The 16,702-nt window shown below is 43.7% G+C and overlaps 1 protein-coding gene across 1 annotated transcript; it reads left to right on the top strand.

Moving 5' to 3' along the window:
• Positions 1–9,851: 9,851 nt before the first annotated feature.
• dlb (deltaB) lies at positions 9,852–16,392 on the top strand. The gene is made up of 7 exons (XM_021617751.3): positions 9,852–10,126; positions 10,228–10,467; positions 10,578–10,635; positions 10,749–11,006; positions 12,126–12,487; positions 12,807–13,023; positions 14,609–16,392. The coding sequence occupies exons 1-7, from the start codon at positions 10,076–10,078 to the stop codon at positions 15,328–15,330; spliced, it is 1,908 nt and encodes a 635-aa protein (XP_021473426.1). The 5' UTR covers positions 9,852–10,075; the 3' UTR covers positions 15,331–16,392.
• The last annotated feature ends 310 nt before the right edge of the window (positions 16,393–16,702 follow it).

Genomic DNA, 16,702 nt, shown 5'->3' on the forward strand with positions numbered 1-16,702 from the left:
GTAAGGTTGCAAGATTGAATCCCCCGAGCTGACAAGGTGAAAATCTGTCGTTCTGCCCCTGAACGAGGCAGTTAACCCACCGTTCCTAGGCCGTTATTGAAAATAAGAATGTGTTCTTAACTGACTTGCCTAGTTAAATAAAGATTAAATAAAGGTGTAAAAAAAAAATACTGATTTCCGATTTATGAAAACTTGAAATCGGCCCTAATTAATCGGCCATTCCGATTAATCGGTCGACCTCTAGAATGTGTCATAAGATTTGTATTTAAGCAGTAGATACATTGTTTGTTTATAGGTTGCATGTGATTTTGTGGCCCATGCCATATACTGCCTGTCAAGGCAGGGGTGAAGATGACATAACATCGTCTGCACACTAGAGGGCAGCAAAGTAGCTACGTAAATTAGCGGCCTGAGCTGCAGTGTCGGCTCTTCTGCAAGAGTGTAGGTTTTCATTTCAGCAATCACCCCAACAAAAGATTAAGAAACTATATAAACAATTTGAAAATGGTGCTGAATGTTGCAGCCTCTACACAAGCATTTTAACACACATTGGCCCCAATTAAAAGCAACCTACAAAAACAGGTTCACTGTTATATCCAACTCTAGCTCACAGTTTGCCTTTGTGGCGAACAACCAGGCCTCATGCTAAATTCCTGGAAATCATTTTTGTAATTTGTTCCTTAAGTTAATTATCAACTTCAAGTCAGTCAATTAGTCTTAACTATTAGAAATAGGACCCCCCCCCCCCCCCACACACACACACACACACACACACACAGCGGCAGTTAACACAGCCTTGCCTTGTTTTACAGCTCTTGTCTGTCTCAGTGGGCTAGTAAACAGCAGCCGGGGCTGGTTTATGGGGGGGGGGGGGGGGGGAGTAGTATAGCATGGATGGTGTGGTCTGGATGATGTGGTGGTGGGGGTTTCTATTCCTAATAGCTGAGGGGAGGGGGAGTCTAATGGGGGGTTGACAGGGGCCTCTGAATGTGCAGCTGTATTCATCACTGTTGTTGGATCCCTTCTCCTTTAATTTTAGTAAGATAACTCAAGCCAGAGTGTAAACATGTCTGTCCCTGGATGGCATGTTTATAAAGCAATACACGGATGAAATACGTCTTGTCAACCTTGGCATCAGTATTCTAGCCTTTTTACATCTCCGATCAGAGTAGTGAGACAGAGATTCATGACTTGTTCTCCTAATCTGGATTGAGAAAATATGTTCAATACTTATTTACTTTGAACATGTTATGGGTTCCAAATGGAGGCTTCCTTCCTGCCAAGAAATGATACTAAATGTTAAATTCCTTCCAATTTCCCTGAAAAAATGCACTACTCTGGTTTTGCTGATAGCATTATGGGGCCTGGCCTCATTCAATGAAGGGATTAAAGGATGTCCCTATTCAGCCAAGTCAAACATGCAGCAGGAGGTAATGTCTGGCATAACAAATGTACAACCTTTATAGTCACAGGAAGAATAAAAAAACATTGGTGAGGGCCATTGCAACCTGAACCTAAGATATGTTACATTAACTTTACCATTCCAAGACAACGTTGTGTGTGTGCTCGTAGATTTCCAGTTGACCTCTCAAAAGAAGGTCGCCACTGGGCTATAGAGTTAACTGACATCTGGTGAAAAGAGTTGTGGATTTAGAGAGGCCAAAAGAAAAGTAAAATTGACCGATCGATTTCTCCTCCTCCGCATGTACCCTCCCCCGTTTCTTTTAGCCCCTGTTGACCTCTGCCCTTTTCTTTCTTCTCATTTCACCCCCACCTGTTCCTGTTCCCTCGTCCCTCCTGCCCCGCCTTTCATCTCCCATCTGCCAGAGTAGCTCCAGGAGGAGAGTGAGGGATATGGGGAGTGAGAGAGAGCGAGGGACAGGAGGAGAGGGAAGGATATGAAGAGGAAAGGATATGAGGAGAGAGGGAGAGATATGAGGAGAGGGAAGGATATGAGGGGCGAGGGACAGGAGGATAGAGGCAGGGATATGGGGAGCGAGAGATAGGAGGATAGAGGTAGGGATAGGGGGAGCGAGGGACTGGAGGATAGAGGCAGGGATATGGGGAGCGAGGGAGGGATATGGGGAGCGAGGGACAGGAGGAGAGAGGGAGGGATATGGGGAGAGCGAGGGACAGGAGGAGAGGGAGTGATATGGGGAGAGAGGAATATGGGGAGTGAGGGACAGGAGGAGAGAGGGAGGGATATGGGGAGCGAGGGACAGGAGGAGAGAGGGAGGGAGGGATATGGGGAGAGCGAGGGACAGGAGGAGAGGGAGTGATATGGGGAGCGAGGGAGGGATATGGGGAGCGAGGGACAGGAGGAGAGAGGGAGGGAGGGATATGGGGAGAGCGAGGGACAGGAGGAGAGGGAGTGATATGGGGAGCGAGGGATGGATATGGGGAGCGAGGGACAGGAGGAGAGAGGGAGGGATATGGGGAGAGCGAGGGACAGGAGGAGAGGGAGTGATATGGGGAGAGAGAGGAATATGGGGAGTGAGGGACAGGAGGAGAGAAGGAGGGAAATGGGGAGAGAGGGATATGAGGATCGAGGGAAAGCAGGATAGAGGGAGGGATATGGGGAGCGAGGGACAGGAGGAGAGGTAGAAGTGAAGACTGGCAGATCTCGCTATAGTCTTATCCTGTATTAAATTATCATCATGCTACCACATGAAACAAAGAGGATTGTGAGTCACATTGTAAAATTGATATATGTTCCTCAAGCTGATAAACCATTTAATGTTATGTATTTCACCGCATTTGTTTATGATAACAATTATATACAGGAAGTGATTTGTCTGTGGAAGTTTAGACTTTTTGGAAACGGATAGTTTAGGATAAATATATTTAAAGACGGGGAGGGATATCAATGTATACAGCCATTGTTTTCTTGGACATGGCAGATGCAAAATGAAAAGACTAGAGACTTGCACATCCATGCCTCAAACACACAAATAACCCTTATTGATACACGCCTTACAATATCTGACAATGGAGATATTCTTATTGTGGTTGGGGTGTTCGTCTTTGGGCCAAGCAATAAGAGTTTGTGGCCCACAAGGGACCTTGTATTACAGTATCATAAGACATGTCCTTACACACACATGAAAAATAGCTATAACATCACATAGACACACACATACTTACCCTACATACACTTAACCCACATGCTTGTACATGAGCAGCATATCAATGAGCACAACCTACCACACCCAGCCACATGCTACAGCACAACCCCCACCCCTCCTTTTGTCCCGTCCCACAGTCAGACTGCAGTCTGGGGGTAGGGAGGTAGGAGTAGTGGCCAGAACAGCCTGGCTTTTCCCCTGAGGGTCTGGGGAACTTGGCCTGATTCTCCCCCAACTCTCCCGCTCTCCCTTTAGGGAAAGGGTCTCTGGGCAGCTGTATTGTGAACCAGGCAGATGCTTGTCCTTTTGATGGGAGGGCAGGGGTAACTGTGAATCCTCTTCCCAGGTTCCCATGCCCCATGGCAGGCTTGTGTCACACCCCTCGAGGGGATACAAATGAAACAGCACCAGAGAGGGAGCGAGACCAGGCACACAGTCCATCTGCTCCTTGACACAAAGACCTCTCAGATATACCTATAGATATGCACAGCATTGGTCCGCATATAAAGACAACAGGTATGCTAACTTACTGGGGAACAGAGTGTGATATTGAAATAAGAATCTTTGACCTACTACTACTGTATATGATGAAAATTTAGCTATAAAACAGGGTATGAGAGAGTGAAATAGAACCATCATTACTGTATGTGAAGACAATAGGATTATGTAATAACCAGAGAAATAATAACCAGGAAAACAATATAGAAATGGTTATGGTAATGTATTAAAAGCTGGAGTTAAAGACACAACTGGAAGCCTAACTTGTATTCCTTGAACTACAAAACACTAGGAACACCTTCCTTTGTTTGCCCTCAGAACAGCTTCAATTCATTGGGGCATGGGCTCTGCAAGGTGTTAACCAGATAAGACTAGCCTACTTTGATCTATGCTATAGATATCTGAACATCATTGATACTGAACATTGCCAATCAGGTGCATCCCTTCATGGCAGTAGTATATCCATCTGCAAATTGAATTCTTCAGCAGGATAATGCCCAATGCCACAAGGATTGTCCAGGAATGGATACACTTACATGACAGTAAATTCAACTTACTGCAGTGGCCTGCCCAGTCACCAGATCTCAAGCCAACTGAACATCTGTGGGATGAGATGGAACAAGCTATTCGTAGAGATAGTAGTAGAGATCCACTACCAGCCAACTTGACATAACTGTGGGAAGCATTATAGTCAACATGGGCCAGCATCGCTGTGGAACGCTTTTAATATCCAGCACTAGTTTTGGGGCTTTTTTAGGAGGTAGTTGCTATGTTTTAAGGCATTGGCAGCTAATCTTTATTAAATAACCATAACATTTTACATACACTTACTGTACAAAACATTAGCAACACCTGCTCTTTCCATGTCATAGACTGACCAGGTTAATCCAGGTGAAAGCTATGATCCCTTATTGATGTCATTGTTAAATACACTACAGTTTGTGTAAATCAAATCTAATTTTATTTGTCACATGCGCCGAATACAACAGGTAGACCTTACAGTGAAATGCTTACTTACAAGCCCTTAACCAACAATGCAGTTTTGAGAAAATGCCTAAAAAATAAAATAAATAAATAAAAGTAACAAATAATTCAAGAGCAGCAGCAAAATAACAATAGCGAGGCTATATACAGGGGGTACCGGTATAGAGTCAATGTGCGAGGGCACCGGTTAGTCGAGGTAATATGTACATTAAGGTAAATGTATTAAAGTGACTATACATAGATAAGAGAGTATCAGCAGTGTAAAAGAAGGGGGGGGGGGGGGGCAATACAAAGTATACGTCCTGGTAATCCGTCTGGCCCTGCGACCTTGTGAATGTTGACCTGTTTAATGCTGAAGGTAAAAATCTGTTATTCTGCCCCTGAACAAGGCAGTTAACTAACTGTTCCTAGGCCATCATTGAAAATAAGAATGTGTTCTTAACTGACTTGTCTAGTTAAATAAAGGTAAAATAAAAAAAACATTGGCTGCGGAGAGAGTGATCGCATAGTCGTCCGGAACAGCTGATGCTCTCATGCATATTTCAGTGTTACTTGCCTCGAAGCGAGCATAGAAGTAATTTAGCTCGTCTGGTAGGCTTGTGTCACTGGGCAGCTCTTGGCTGTGCTTCCCTTAGTAGTCTAATAGTTTGTAAGCCCTGCCACATCCGACGAGCGTTGGTGCTGGTGTATTACAATTCGATCTTAGTCCTGTATTGATGCTTTGCCTCTTTGATGGTTCATCGGAGGGCATAGCGGGGTTTCTTATAAGCTTCCGGGTTCGAGTCCTGCTCCTTGAAAGTGGCAGCTCTACCCTTTAGCGGATGTTGCCTGTAATCCATGGCTTCTGGTTGGGGTATGTACAGTTGAAGTTGGAAGTTTACATACACTTAGGTTGGAGTCATTAAAACTAGTTTTTCAACCACTCCACAAATTTCTTGTTCACAAACTATAGTTTTGGCAAGTTGGTTAGGACATCTACTTTGTGCATGACAAGTAATTTTTCCAACAATTGTTTACAGACAGATTCTTTCACTTATAATTCACTGTATCACAATTCCAGTGGGTCAGAAGTTTACATACACTAAGTTGACTGTGCCTTTAAACAGCTTGGAAAATTCCAGAAAATTATGTCATGGCTTGAGAAGCTTCTGATAGGCTAATTGACATCATTTGGCCGTGCTGCTGCTCCAGGATCAACTGTTCTGCCTTATTATTATTCGACCATGCTGGTAATTTATGAACATTTGAACATCTTGGCCATGTTCTGTTATAATCTCCACCCGGCACAGCCAGAAGAGGACTGGCCACCCCACATGTGCTCTCTCTAATTCTCTCTTTCTCTCTTTCTTTCTCTCTCTCAGAGGACCTGAGCCCTAGGACCATGCCCCAGGACTACCTGACATGATGACTCCTTGCTGTCCACCTGGCCGTGCTGCTGCTCCAGTTTCAACTGTTCTGCCTTATTATTATTTGACCATGCTGGTCATTTATGAACATTTGAACATCTTGGCCATGTTCTGTTATAATCTCCACCCGGCACAGCCAGAAGTGGACTGGCCACCCCACATAGCCTGGTTCCTCTCTAGGTTTCTTCCTAGGTTTTGGCCTTTCTAGGGAGTTTTTCCTAGCCACCGTGCTTCTACACCTGCATTGCTTGCTGTTTGGGGTTTTAGGCTGGGTTTCTGTACAGCACTTTGAGATATCAGCTGATGTACAAAGGGCTATATAAATAAATGTAATTTGATTTGATGATTTGAGTCAATTGGAGGTGTACCTGTGGATGTATTTCAAGGCCTACCTTCAAACTCAGTGCCTCTTTGCTTGACATCATGGGAAAGTCAAAACAAATCAGCCAAGACCTCAGAAAAAAAATTGTAGACCTCCACAAGTCTGGTTCATCATTGGGAACAATTTCCAAACACCTGAAGGTACCACGTTCATCTGTCCAAACAATAGTACGCAAGTATAAACACCATGGGACCACACAGCCGTCATACCGCTCAGGAAGGAGACGCATTCTGTCTCCTAGAAATGAACGTATTTTGGTGTGAAAAGTGCAAATCAATCCCAGAACAACAGCAAAGGACATTGTGAAGACGCTGGAGGAAACAGGTACAAAAGTGTCTATATCCACAGTAAAACAAGTCCTATATCGACATAACCTGATAAGCTGCTCAGCAAGGATGAAGCCACTGCTCCAAAACCACCATAAAAAAGCCAGACTACGGTTTGCAACTGCACATGGGGACAAAGATCGTAATTTTCTGAGAAATATTCTCTGGTCTGATGAAACAAAAATAGAACTGTTTGGCCATAATGGCCATCGTTATGTTTGGAGGGAAAAGGGGGAGGCTTGCAAGCCGAAGAACACCATCCCAACCATGAAGCACGGGGGTGGCAGAATCATGTTGTGGGGGTGCTTTGCTGCAGGAGGGACTGGTGTCAGGTGTGGTCTGCACAACCCAGAGGGTGGTCTGCACAACGCATCACCGGGGGCGAACTACCTGCCCTCCAGGACATCTACAACACTCGATGTCACAGGAAGGCAAAAAAAGATCATCAAGGACAATAACCACCCAAGCCACTATCTGTTTACCCCGCTTCCATCCAAAAGGCGAGGTCAGTACAGGTGCATCAAAGCTGGGACAGAGAGATTGAAAAACCGCTTCTATCTCAAGGCCATCAGATTGCATAAACAGCCATCACTAGCACAGAGAGGCGGCTGCCTATCTACAGATTTGATATCATTGGCCACTTTAATAAATGGAACACTACTCACTTTAATAATGCCACTTCAAGAATGTGTACATATCTCACATTACGTATCTCATGTATATACTTTATCCTACACTATCTATTGCATATGAGCTGCTCTGTCACTGCTCATCCATATATTTTATATATTCTTATCCCATTCCTTTACTAGATTGTGTGTTAAGTTTTGTTGTGGAATTTGTTAGATATTAGGTTTTGTTGTGGAGTTGTTAGATATTACCTATCTGACTGCTGCACTGTCAGATCTAGAAGCATAAGCTTTTCGCTACACTCACAATAACATCTGCTAACCATGTGTATGTGATTAATACATTTTGATTTGATTGATTTGAAAGGAGGATACCTAGTCAGTTGTACAACTGAACACCTTCAACTGAAATGTTTTCCGCATTTAACCCAGGGTCTTCCTAATGTTTTGTACACTCAGTGTATACCATTTAGCAGACGCTTTTATGCAAAGAGACTTAGTCATGCGTGCATACAATTTACGGCCCGGGAATTGAACCCACTATCCTGGCGGTAGAGCATGGCACTTGCAACAACTGAGCGACAAAGGACCTTTTTAAGCTTGTAATATTTATTTCTGATGAACATTTCTTTATATTTCTATGCCGTTGAGGACTCCTTTCAGTATGCTACATCTGTTGACTGATCTGTGCCCAACTTCACGGATTGACGTGAATTAGTGTTGAAGCATAGAAGTGTGTCAGGGATAATGTGCGGTTCATTGACGCCACGCGCCCCTCGCTCGTTAGAATATTAATGTACGAGCGAACAGCAGTGGCCCTTCCCCCTCTAAATCACGCACACACTTTAGAGTGAAGCAATTTTTATGACTATGCTTGAAAGGGTTTGTTCTCAATAAACTGGTTACTTCAACATCTCTGCGCAATTTCTAACAAATGAGTCTATTCTCTGTATAAAACGCACTCGGCTACACATATTATTGGTAGGAGATTATATAGTAGGCTAATAATTAAATTGACTATATAGTCCAACATCCCATAGTAACTGTTTCAATATTAAGGTTATTGAAGTGTATGGTCTAAAGTAACGTATAGCTAAACTAGCCAACTGGGCACAGACGTCAATTTTTGTTTTATTTGGTTGAGTTGTCAAACAACGTGAAATCAACCAAAAATGTCACCCTGTCATTGGATTTAGGTTAAAAGTTGCATGACAAAATACGAAATTCCCTTACTTTGATGACTTTTTAATAAATCAGTTTTCCACGTTGATTGAACGGCATCACATTTAATTTTTTGTTGAAATTACATTGATTCAACCTGTTTTTGCCCAGTGGCGGGCTACTGCCACTCAATATTTTGCAAATGTCCAATGTTAATAGACGCTATTGGGCAGATGATCAGTATTGATAGCCTGTGGTATGCATTTGAATCATTCACCCCCCTAATACAGTTTATGAAATAATGATGTAGGCCTATAGGCTATACTGGCAAAAGGCCCATGCACGACAGATGCTGGAAATACCACCGTTGGTACCCCCTAAATCAATATGCATTAAGAAAGTTTTGCGCAGTTGGGAAGGATGGTTCGAGAAAACAATAGTGTGTGGAGACACCGCACCGTAGACCATGTGCCATTGATTACCATACAGCTGTTCGCATGGAGTTCACACAAAGGCAACTGCCATGATATCCAAAACTCTAGCGCGAGTGCCCTCCCCAATTCAACCAGTTAACAATAGATCCCCGAATATCCCCGAGGCGCACAATGAAAGGTCTTATCCGTAACCTGTCTGCTTTTGTCGGCTAGCACGCGTCTGAGCAATTATTTTGGGACTGAAGAAAGGGCAGACCATGCAATTCTTCCATACAGCCTTCAGATCGATATTTAGCCTACCAAAAAAACAATAAGGGCAATGAATTATTATGCCAACGTTTTGTGAAAAAAAAAACTAATTTGGAATATAAATTATAAGCCTAAGTATATAGGCTGTATCAAATAATAGGTTATAACCACCTATAACCACAAATGTAGCCTAGTCCGTCAGGTGATACTGTCTATCAATTAATAAACCATTTATTTAATACTGGTAGGCTAAAGTTCTTAAATTAACAACTTTCTCTTTACATGTTTCTAATTTTGTATTTATTTTTTAATGTCTGATAGAAGTTGAATAATTAAATATGTAGGTCTAAACATGCCGTTTTAGATGCAGGTGTCATTCTATTTCCATAGGCTAGCTAGCCCACAACTTCAAATTAGTGGACATTTGGCTATTCGTATTACTGTATAAAATTCATCTTGATCCAATCACACTTTAAATATGATTATGGTCGAAGTATAGGCCTTGCGCCTTCAAATTTTGCTGACAAATTTAATCAGCACCAAATACACACGCATCCCACATCTACTGGTTGTCCCTTGGGTCTTTCCCTGTCCCGCCTCCTAACGCGCGAAGGGGGCGCATCAGGGGGTATAAAACCCAAATCAATCTCATTCAGCACCAGAACCAAAACAAGTGAAGACCACGACCAGGGAAAAGGAAAGAGCGATAACTTTTAATGCCTTTTCACACTTATTTTATGGTGTGACTGCAAGGATATTTTTCCACAGCTTTAGCTATTTGATTTTTTGGGAATAAGCGCGTGCCACTTCTATTGGACACAACGAATGCATACACCTGCGGATTGTTGTATAGCTAGCTACCAACCAAACAACTGACACAAATGGCCTCACTACCCTTTAGATGTGTCTTGGCTTTGGTTGTAATGCAAGTGGTAAGTACGAAACGTAACAATAAGGAACCATTCAATATTGCCTTGCTTTACACACAGCTTAAATATGATTTATAATGTCCAATTCGTTCTTCTCTTGGCAGGTATCGTCCTCTGGAGTGTTCGAGCTGAAAGTCCATTCGTTCAACACTGCCCACCGCATATGCAGAAGGCATAGAGACTGCCACATATTTTTCCGAATTTGTCTAAAACACTCGGAGGACGTTATCCATGCGGAGCCACCATGCACGTTTGGAACGGGACACACCAACGTCATCCGCGCAGATCAGACCTCAATTTCCAGCAGCGCTCCAATTAGAATACCTTTCCATTTCAAGTGGCCGGTAAATAACCGTTTATACATAAATATGAAATGTTAGACATGGAAATATAAATGATGTTACTGTATATCATTATTGCGTAAACTTTAACCCAGGATTTACCTCTATTCCAGGGAACATTTTCACTGATAATTGAAGCATGGAACGCAGAAACCCCTACAGAATACACAGGTAAGGTGTTGTTGCAGTAGACATATTATAGCCTTTCTTTAACAGTCTACCTAAGTTCAAACATTCGGTATGTCAATAGGCTACTAAAATACACATGTTATTGTATATTTCAGACAACCAAAACAACCTTGTCAGCCGCTTGGCAACCAGAAGAAGACTGGCCATCGGCGAGGACTGGTCTCAAGACGTCCACTTCGGAGAGCAGAGCGAGCTGCGCTACTCCTACCACGTATTCTGTGACGAGTACTACTTTGGCGATAGCTGCGCCGAGTACTGCAGACCCCGCGACGACACTTTGGGCCACTACACCTGTGACGAGGAGGGGAACAAACACTGTCTGGAGGGCTGGAAGGGCAACTACTGTTCTGATCGTAAGTACAATCGAGTTAACGTCAATTACTACGTTACTGTCCAGACTCAGATGCTGTCAACCAGTTTGGACGGACTGCACTGTATAGGCCTATTGCGGATGGACTGCACAGTGCACGCAATTATGAATTGATCAATGAGGCTAATGTTATAGTTGGCATTCTCCTTGGTAAAAACACAATTAATAATTTTTAAAGGTTTCACAGGGACAGCATATAGGCAGCATTTAGGCCTGAATGATTGGGGACAATAATTATTACATACAGGCCTAATCACAATAATTATTACACATAGGTCTACACAATCACACCAACAATGAAGCATGTGCAACACTTTAACTCACCCTTGTTTCATGAAAATGTTTGTCAAGTTATTTCTAAATTAAGATTACGTCTCCCTAAAGGATTTCACTTGAATCCTTTAACCAGCCGTTCTACTATTTTAGACAGGCATAATTGCAGGAGTCTTAAAGGGGCAAATTGCAGTAACTACATCCATTTTGTACCTATTGATTCTTGAAGAATATAACTTATAAATGCCCCATGAGCTTAGATCAACTGTCGTATCCCATCAGAAACCAAAATATCCCCTTTGTTTTACTCCAATGTTTGCAAACAAAGTAAATGTTAAAAAACACTGTATAGCCTAAAAAAAATGGATGGTCAGTCCTTGCTTTTATAGCTTAGTCTATGGATTTGAGAGTGCTCAATTTTGGTGAAACAGTGGCAGGGAGTGGCTTTGTTATTGTTTTAACTGCTGATTGCTTGTGGAGTTCAAATGCTTGTGGAGTTCAATCTGCCTTTTGTTCCCCTGTAACAAAAGGAGAAAGAACCGTGACTGCCAGGGACACATGTTGGAGATGCTGTGTGTCTGTGTGTTGCGGGTGTGCGTGAGGCAGAGGGAGAAAAGAAAGAACTGGCTTCTGTTCCTGCGGTTGTGTGCTCACCAGCTGCTTGGTTTAATACTTAAACAGTTGAAGTCTGAGACTGGGCTGGGGAGGGGGGTGAGACGGTGTTGGGTGTCTGAGTGTGTGCATGTTCTGTGATATAAAGCGTAGGGAGGGGTGCCCAATCTGCCCATTCATTGTAATCACCCTCCCATCTCTCCCCTCCTCCCTCCAGCCATCTGCTCGGCGGACTGCAGCGAGAGGCACGGCTACTGCGAGGCCCCTGGGGACTGCAAGTGCAGGATGGGCTGGCAGGGGCCCTCATGCAATGAGTGTGTGCGTTACCCAGGCTGCCTCCATGGCACCTGCGGCCAGCCATGGCAGTGTGACTGCAAGGAGGGTTGGGGCGGCCTCTTCTGCGACCAGGACCTCAACTACTGCACCAACCACCGGCCATGTGCCAACGATGCCACCTGCACCAACACAGGCCAGGGCAGCTACACCTGTACCTGCCGCCCGGGCTACAGCGGCACCAACTGTGAGCTGGAGACCAACGAGTGTGACAGCAACCCCTGCAAGAACGGCGGCAGCTGCAATGTGAGTAATATTTCTGCTTGCAGGAAATAGGTGTTGTTCAATATTGGCTAGTTTAATTGTGTGTTAAACAAACTTTTATTATTATTAAATTAATTTGGAATGCCATGTTTAATGTTTTTACTTAATTGTCCATTTGAGGGTAAAATGGAAATGTATTCTTGACACTAACACAGTGTAACAAACACATTCTAGTAATAAATATGTTCAAATAAGACAATGTCAGAAACATGATCAGCCAAAGCCCAGTCTAGGTGTCTCTAACAACCATACTCTCGACAGTACTCAAAAATACTCTAATGACAATACTCTCTCTCTTTAGGACCTGGAGAACGACTACTCGTGCACCTGCCCCCAGGGCTTCTATGGGAAGAACTGTGAGATCATTGCCATGACGTGTGCCGACGGGCCTTGCTTCAACGGGGGCACCTGCATGGAGACGCTAACGGGGGGCTATACCTGCCGTTGCCCTCCCACATACACCGGCTCCAACTGCGAGAAGAAACTAGACCGCTGCAGCAACAGCCCATGTCTGAATGGTGAGTCTGACTTTAGTGTATCAAGTTCAAGTAGTTAAAACATTTTTTTTTTTTTTTTACATTTGCAAGTATTAAAGTGCAACTGAAGGCAAAAAAACAGCTTATCTGAAAAAAAGCCAGTGGCATCGATGTTATTCAGAAACATTTATTCCAGTGTCAAAATTGACTACAAAGTATAAATAGTATCATTTTGTTCATAAAGTCAGTCTTGTCTAAAACAGAGTTTTGTAAGTGAGTTCGTCATGACTCACTTTTGATTTCGACAATGCTCTCTTGACCACAAACAAAGGATAGAAAGCAGCGGTGAGTGCGCTCTATTCAATTCTACAGCAGAACACAGACGGTGAGACAGACCTGCCTATCAACGCAGCGGATCTGACTTTGTTTACATAAAACAAAACGTCACACATTTTTTTAAACGTGGTAAGATCATAAACAGTTCAGTCATATGTGCTCAAGTGCCAAAAGTAGGATAAAAACAGCAGGCAGGTTCCTTGTTTTAACAGGCGGATTGCACCGGGATAAAATCAATTTTTTAACCTGGTAGTGGAGGTCTTGATGCTCCTCTATCGCCGCCTAGAATAGATGGTAGCTGGGAGAACAATGCACTGGCTGCGTGGCTGGGGTATCGTACTGTCTTTTGGCCTCTAGTGTGGAATCTGTCAGCGTAGATGGCCTCGATGGAGGGGAGAGCAGTGCCAATGATTTTCTCTGCATTGAACACTACCCTCTGATGCCTTTTGTGGTCTTGTGTGTTGGTTTTACCATACCACACAGTGATGGATCCAGCCAGGATGCTCTCTACCCTGACTCTGTAGAAGTTGACTAGAGTGCCTGTGCTCATGCCAAACTTCCTCAGTCGCCTCAGGAATTAGAGGCATTTGTGTTGGCTGACCATGTCAGATCGGACGAGATGGTTAGGCCCAGGAACTTAAAACAGTTCACCTGCTCCAAAAAAATGTGGAAGTAGGTGAAAGTGGATGGAGAGGAGCTTGTCTTGGTTCTGATGACCTCTATTGGTTCAAGTATGCACCTGCTGGTAGTACTTGCTAATGAAGTACTGGACTTGGCTGGTTGAACAATGAATGAATACATGTTTTCAAAGTATATCAATGCACACAACCTAAGCACATCTTCCTGGAGAAAGTCAATAAAATGTTATTCTCGGAAACACAGAACTAAAATCTTGAGTAATTGCATCAGAGGGTTGATTAAGTTCTGGGGGGGGGGGGGGGGGGGTGTGTTAAAAAGATACTAGAGCGAGAAGTGTAATCTCCACTCCCTCTCTGCAGGTTCGGGGAAAGTCTATGGGCCAAATGTCCCCTCCCCTTCTGAATTTCGAAAGATGCGAGCACCTGCGAAATTGTGATTTGTCCAAATGATTAGTGACATGGGAACAAAAGTTCCTCGTTAGTCATTGCATCCCAATCTGTTGACAGAATCATGTTATTTTGATAAAGACAGAAGTCATGAAGACTTAAGAAGTGGCAACAGTGTGATATCCCATGTACGCCATCTTGTACTACTTCAGAATGTGGTAGGCTGCAGTGTACTAAATGGAGCCGTGTCATATGTTGTCTTTTAGGTGGTGAGTGTCTAGACCTGGGTCAGAGTGTGCTATGCCGCTGCCGCTCCGGGTTTACCGGTGCCAACTGCCAGATCAACATCGATGACTGTGCCTCAGTACCCTGCCAGAATGCTGGCACCTGCCAGGACAACGTGGACGACTACACATGCTCGTGCACTTTGGGCTACGCCGGCAAGAACTGCAGTGTGCGTTCGGACGCCTGTGGCCGCGGTGCCAGCGCCCAGCCCTGCCAGAATGGCGGCACCTGCTTCACCCACTTCACGGGTCCTGTGTGTCAGTGTCCAACAGGTTTCATGGGACCTAGCTGTGAGTTCACGCTGCAGCTCAGCTTCCAGCCTGCTTCCCAAATGACAAATAAGCCTTCCTCCGCCACCCTCACCGCCTCTTGCATCCTGGCGTTACTTGCCCTTGGCCTAGCGGCGGGCATCGTGGTGCTGCGGCGGCACCGGCTGCGTAGTAGGAAGCAACTGAGTGACACAGCAGTGTTTAACGACCTGGAGACCGTGATCAACCATTTCCCTAGCGAGAGAGAGGCTTTTCTGGGGCCCAGTGGTCTGTTCAAGATCAGCAATAGCGACCCGCGCCTCAGCTTGGCATCGCTTGTATCGCTGAGCCCCCCAGACGACAGGACAGGCCGGGGACTTGGAGGTGAGCACCGTTCTCTCTCCCCTGGACAGGACTACCTCTGGAGGGGGGAGAGTGGGGCTGGGCTAAGATGAGCCACTGGTCTGGACTCAAGAAGGACAGAAAGAGGATACAGGACAGCCACGTACCTGGGAAGGCAGGGCGGGACAGAAATGGGGAGGAAGAACAGGGGATCGTCAGCACTTCTTTTTTCTCTTTTTATGAAATGATAAATGAATGAAGAAAAGGACAAATGCTACGAATGGTTGGATTCCTGTCATCATTTTTACGTTGCAAATTTAAACAAACAAAGAAAAAAACATTTTGGAAAACAACCTCTCGTCATGAAGAACAACAGTAAGTGACCTCTTGAAGTTCGAGAACTTTAGGAAATCTCCTCAGAGAAAGGTCTTCCACGTCAAATAACCCAAAGAGACGACTACCAATACCACATGACCACTTACGTTGGACACTGACCTATCTATCATTGCCCTTGCTGCAACACAGTCATATTCACCAAATGACTCGAAGAACCATTTAAACCAAATACAGGAAGACCTAATTCTCTGACCTGTATGTTTTTGGAACACCAGCGCACAATAATGACTTATCAATGACCTTCAAGGAGAGGATATATTTTCTGGATTGACTTCACTGTGTTTTTTGTTTATTTGCACATTTCACCAGAACTCTAATTTGAGCAATTCCAAAAGATAAAACATATGTTTGTCATTGAAAAATGTACTGTGATTTCTTCTAATATACATACATCAGTCGGTATACCATCATTTTATTTGTTATTTATTTATTGTGTAAAATGTTTGTCAAATCTTCACCTTTTTTGCCACAAATCCAGAGTTATATTTATGTGATCCTAAATGAACAACCTGTAATGGATGTTCTGCATCTTTGTGTGTTGCTGTGTATTCTAAATAGCCCATGAATACTCCAGGAAGAAACACAAAATTGATTTATGACCTGAAATCAATGAACATGTAACTTTGATACACAGATCATGACATAAGTATTGCTGTTTCTGAAGAACAGCCAGTGTAATTTTATGTTCATGCCAAAGTTTGTGTTTAGTCTGGCATTTGCTCTCAAAAAAATGTTTTGTTGTTGTGTTTGTAATGTGTTGAATAAAGATTATAAAACCATCAGCTTTTCTAGCCTATGGATTATCAACATACAGTACGTTGGCCATATGATATAGGGTTAAATGTTATTCAGTTAGAATGGTTGTTTTCATAGGGGTTTCGTAAGACAATATAGTAGAAACAAGCACTATTTTCATAAGAAAATACAAATTGGGCATTAAGTAGTATTTCACCGACTCTCAAACCTGAATCTGTGGCCCCATTCTTCCTTGCTGTCCTCACTATCAGAGGGTATGATCCTAACTGCTCCATTAGGCTACTTTCACCCATAGAATGTCCCTGTGTCCATTTGCCTGTGAATGTTAGTGGA

The sequence above is a fragment of the Oncorhynchus mykiss genome, chromosome 10 (genome assembly GCF_057628025.1).
Source record: "Oncorhynchus mykiss isolate SJ-2025 chromosome 10, ASM5762802v1, whole genome shotgun sequence".
In the NCBI taxonomy this organism is placed as follows: domain Eukaryota; kingdom Metazoa; phylum Chordata; class Actinopteri; order Salmoniformes; family Salmonidae; genus Oncorhynchus; species Oncorhynchus mykiss.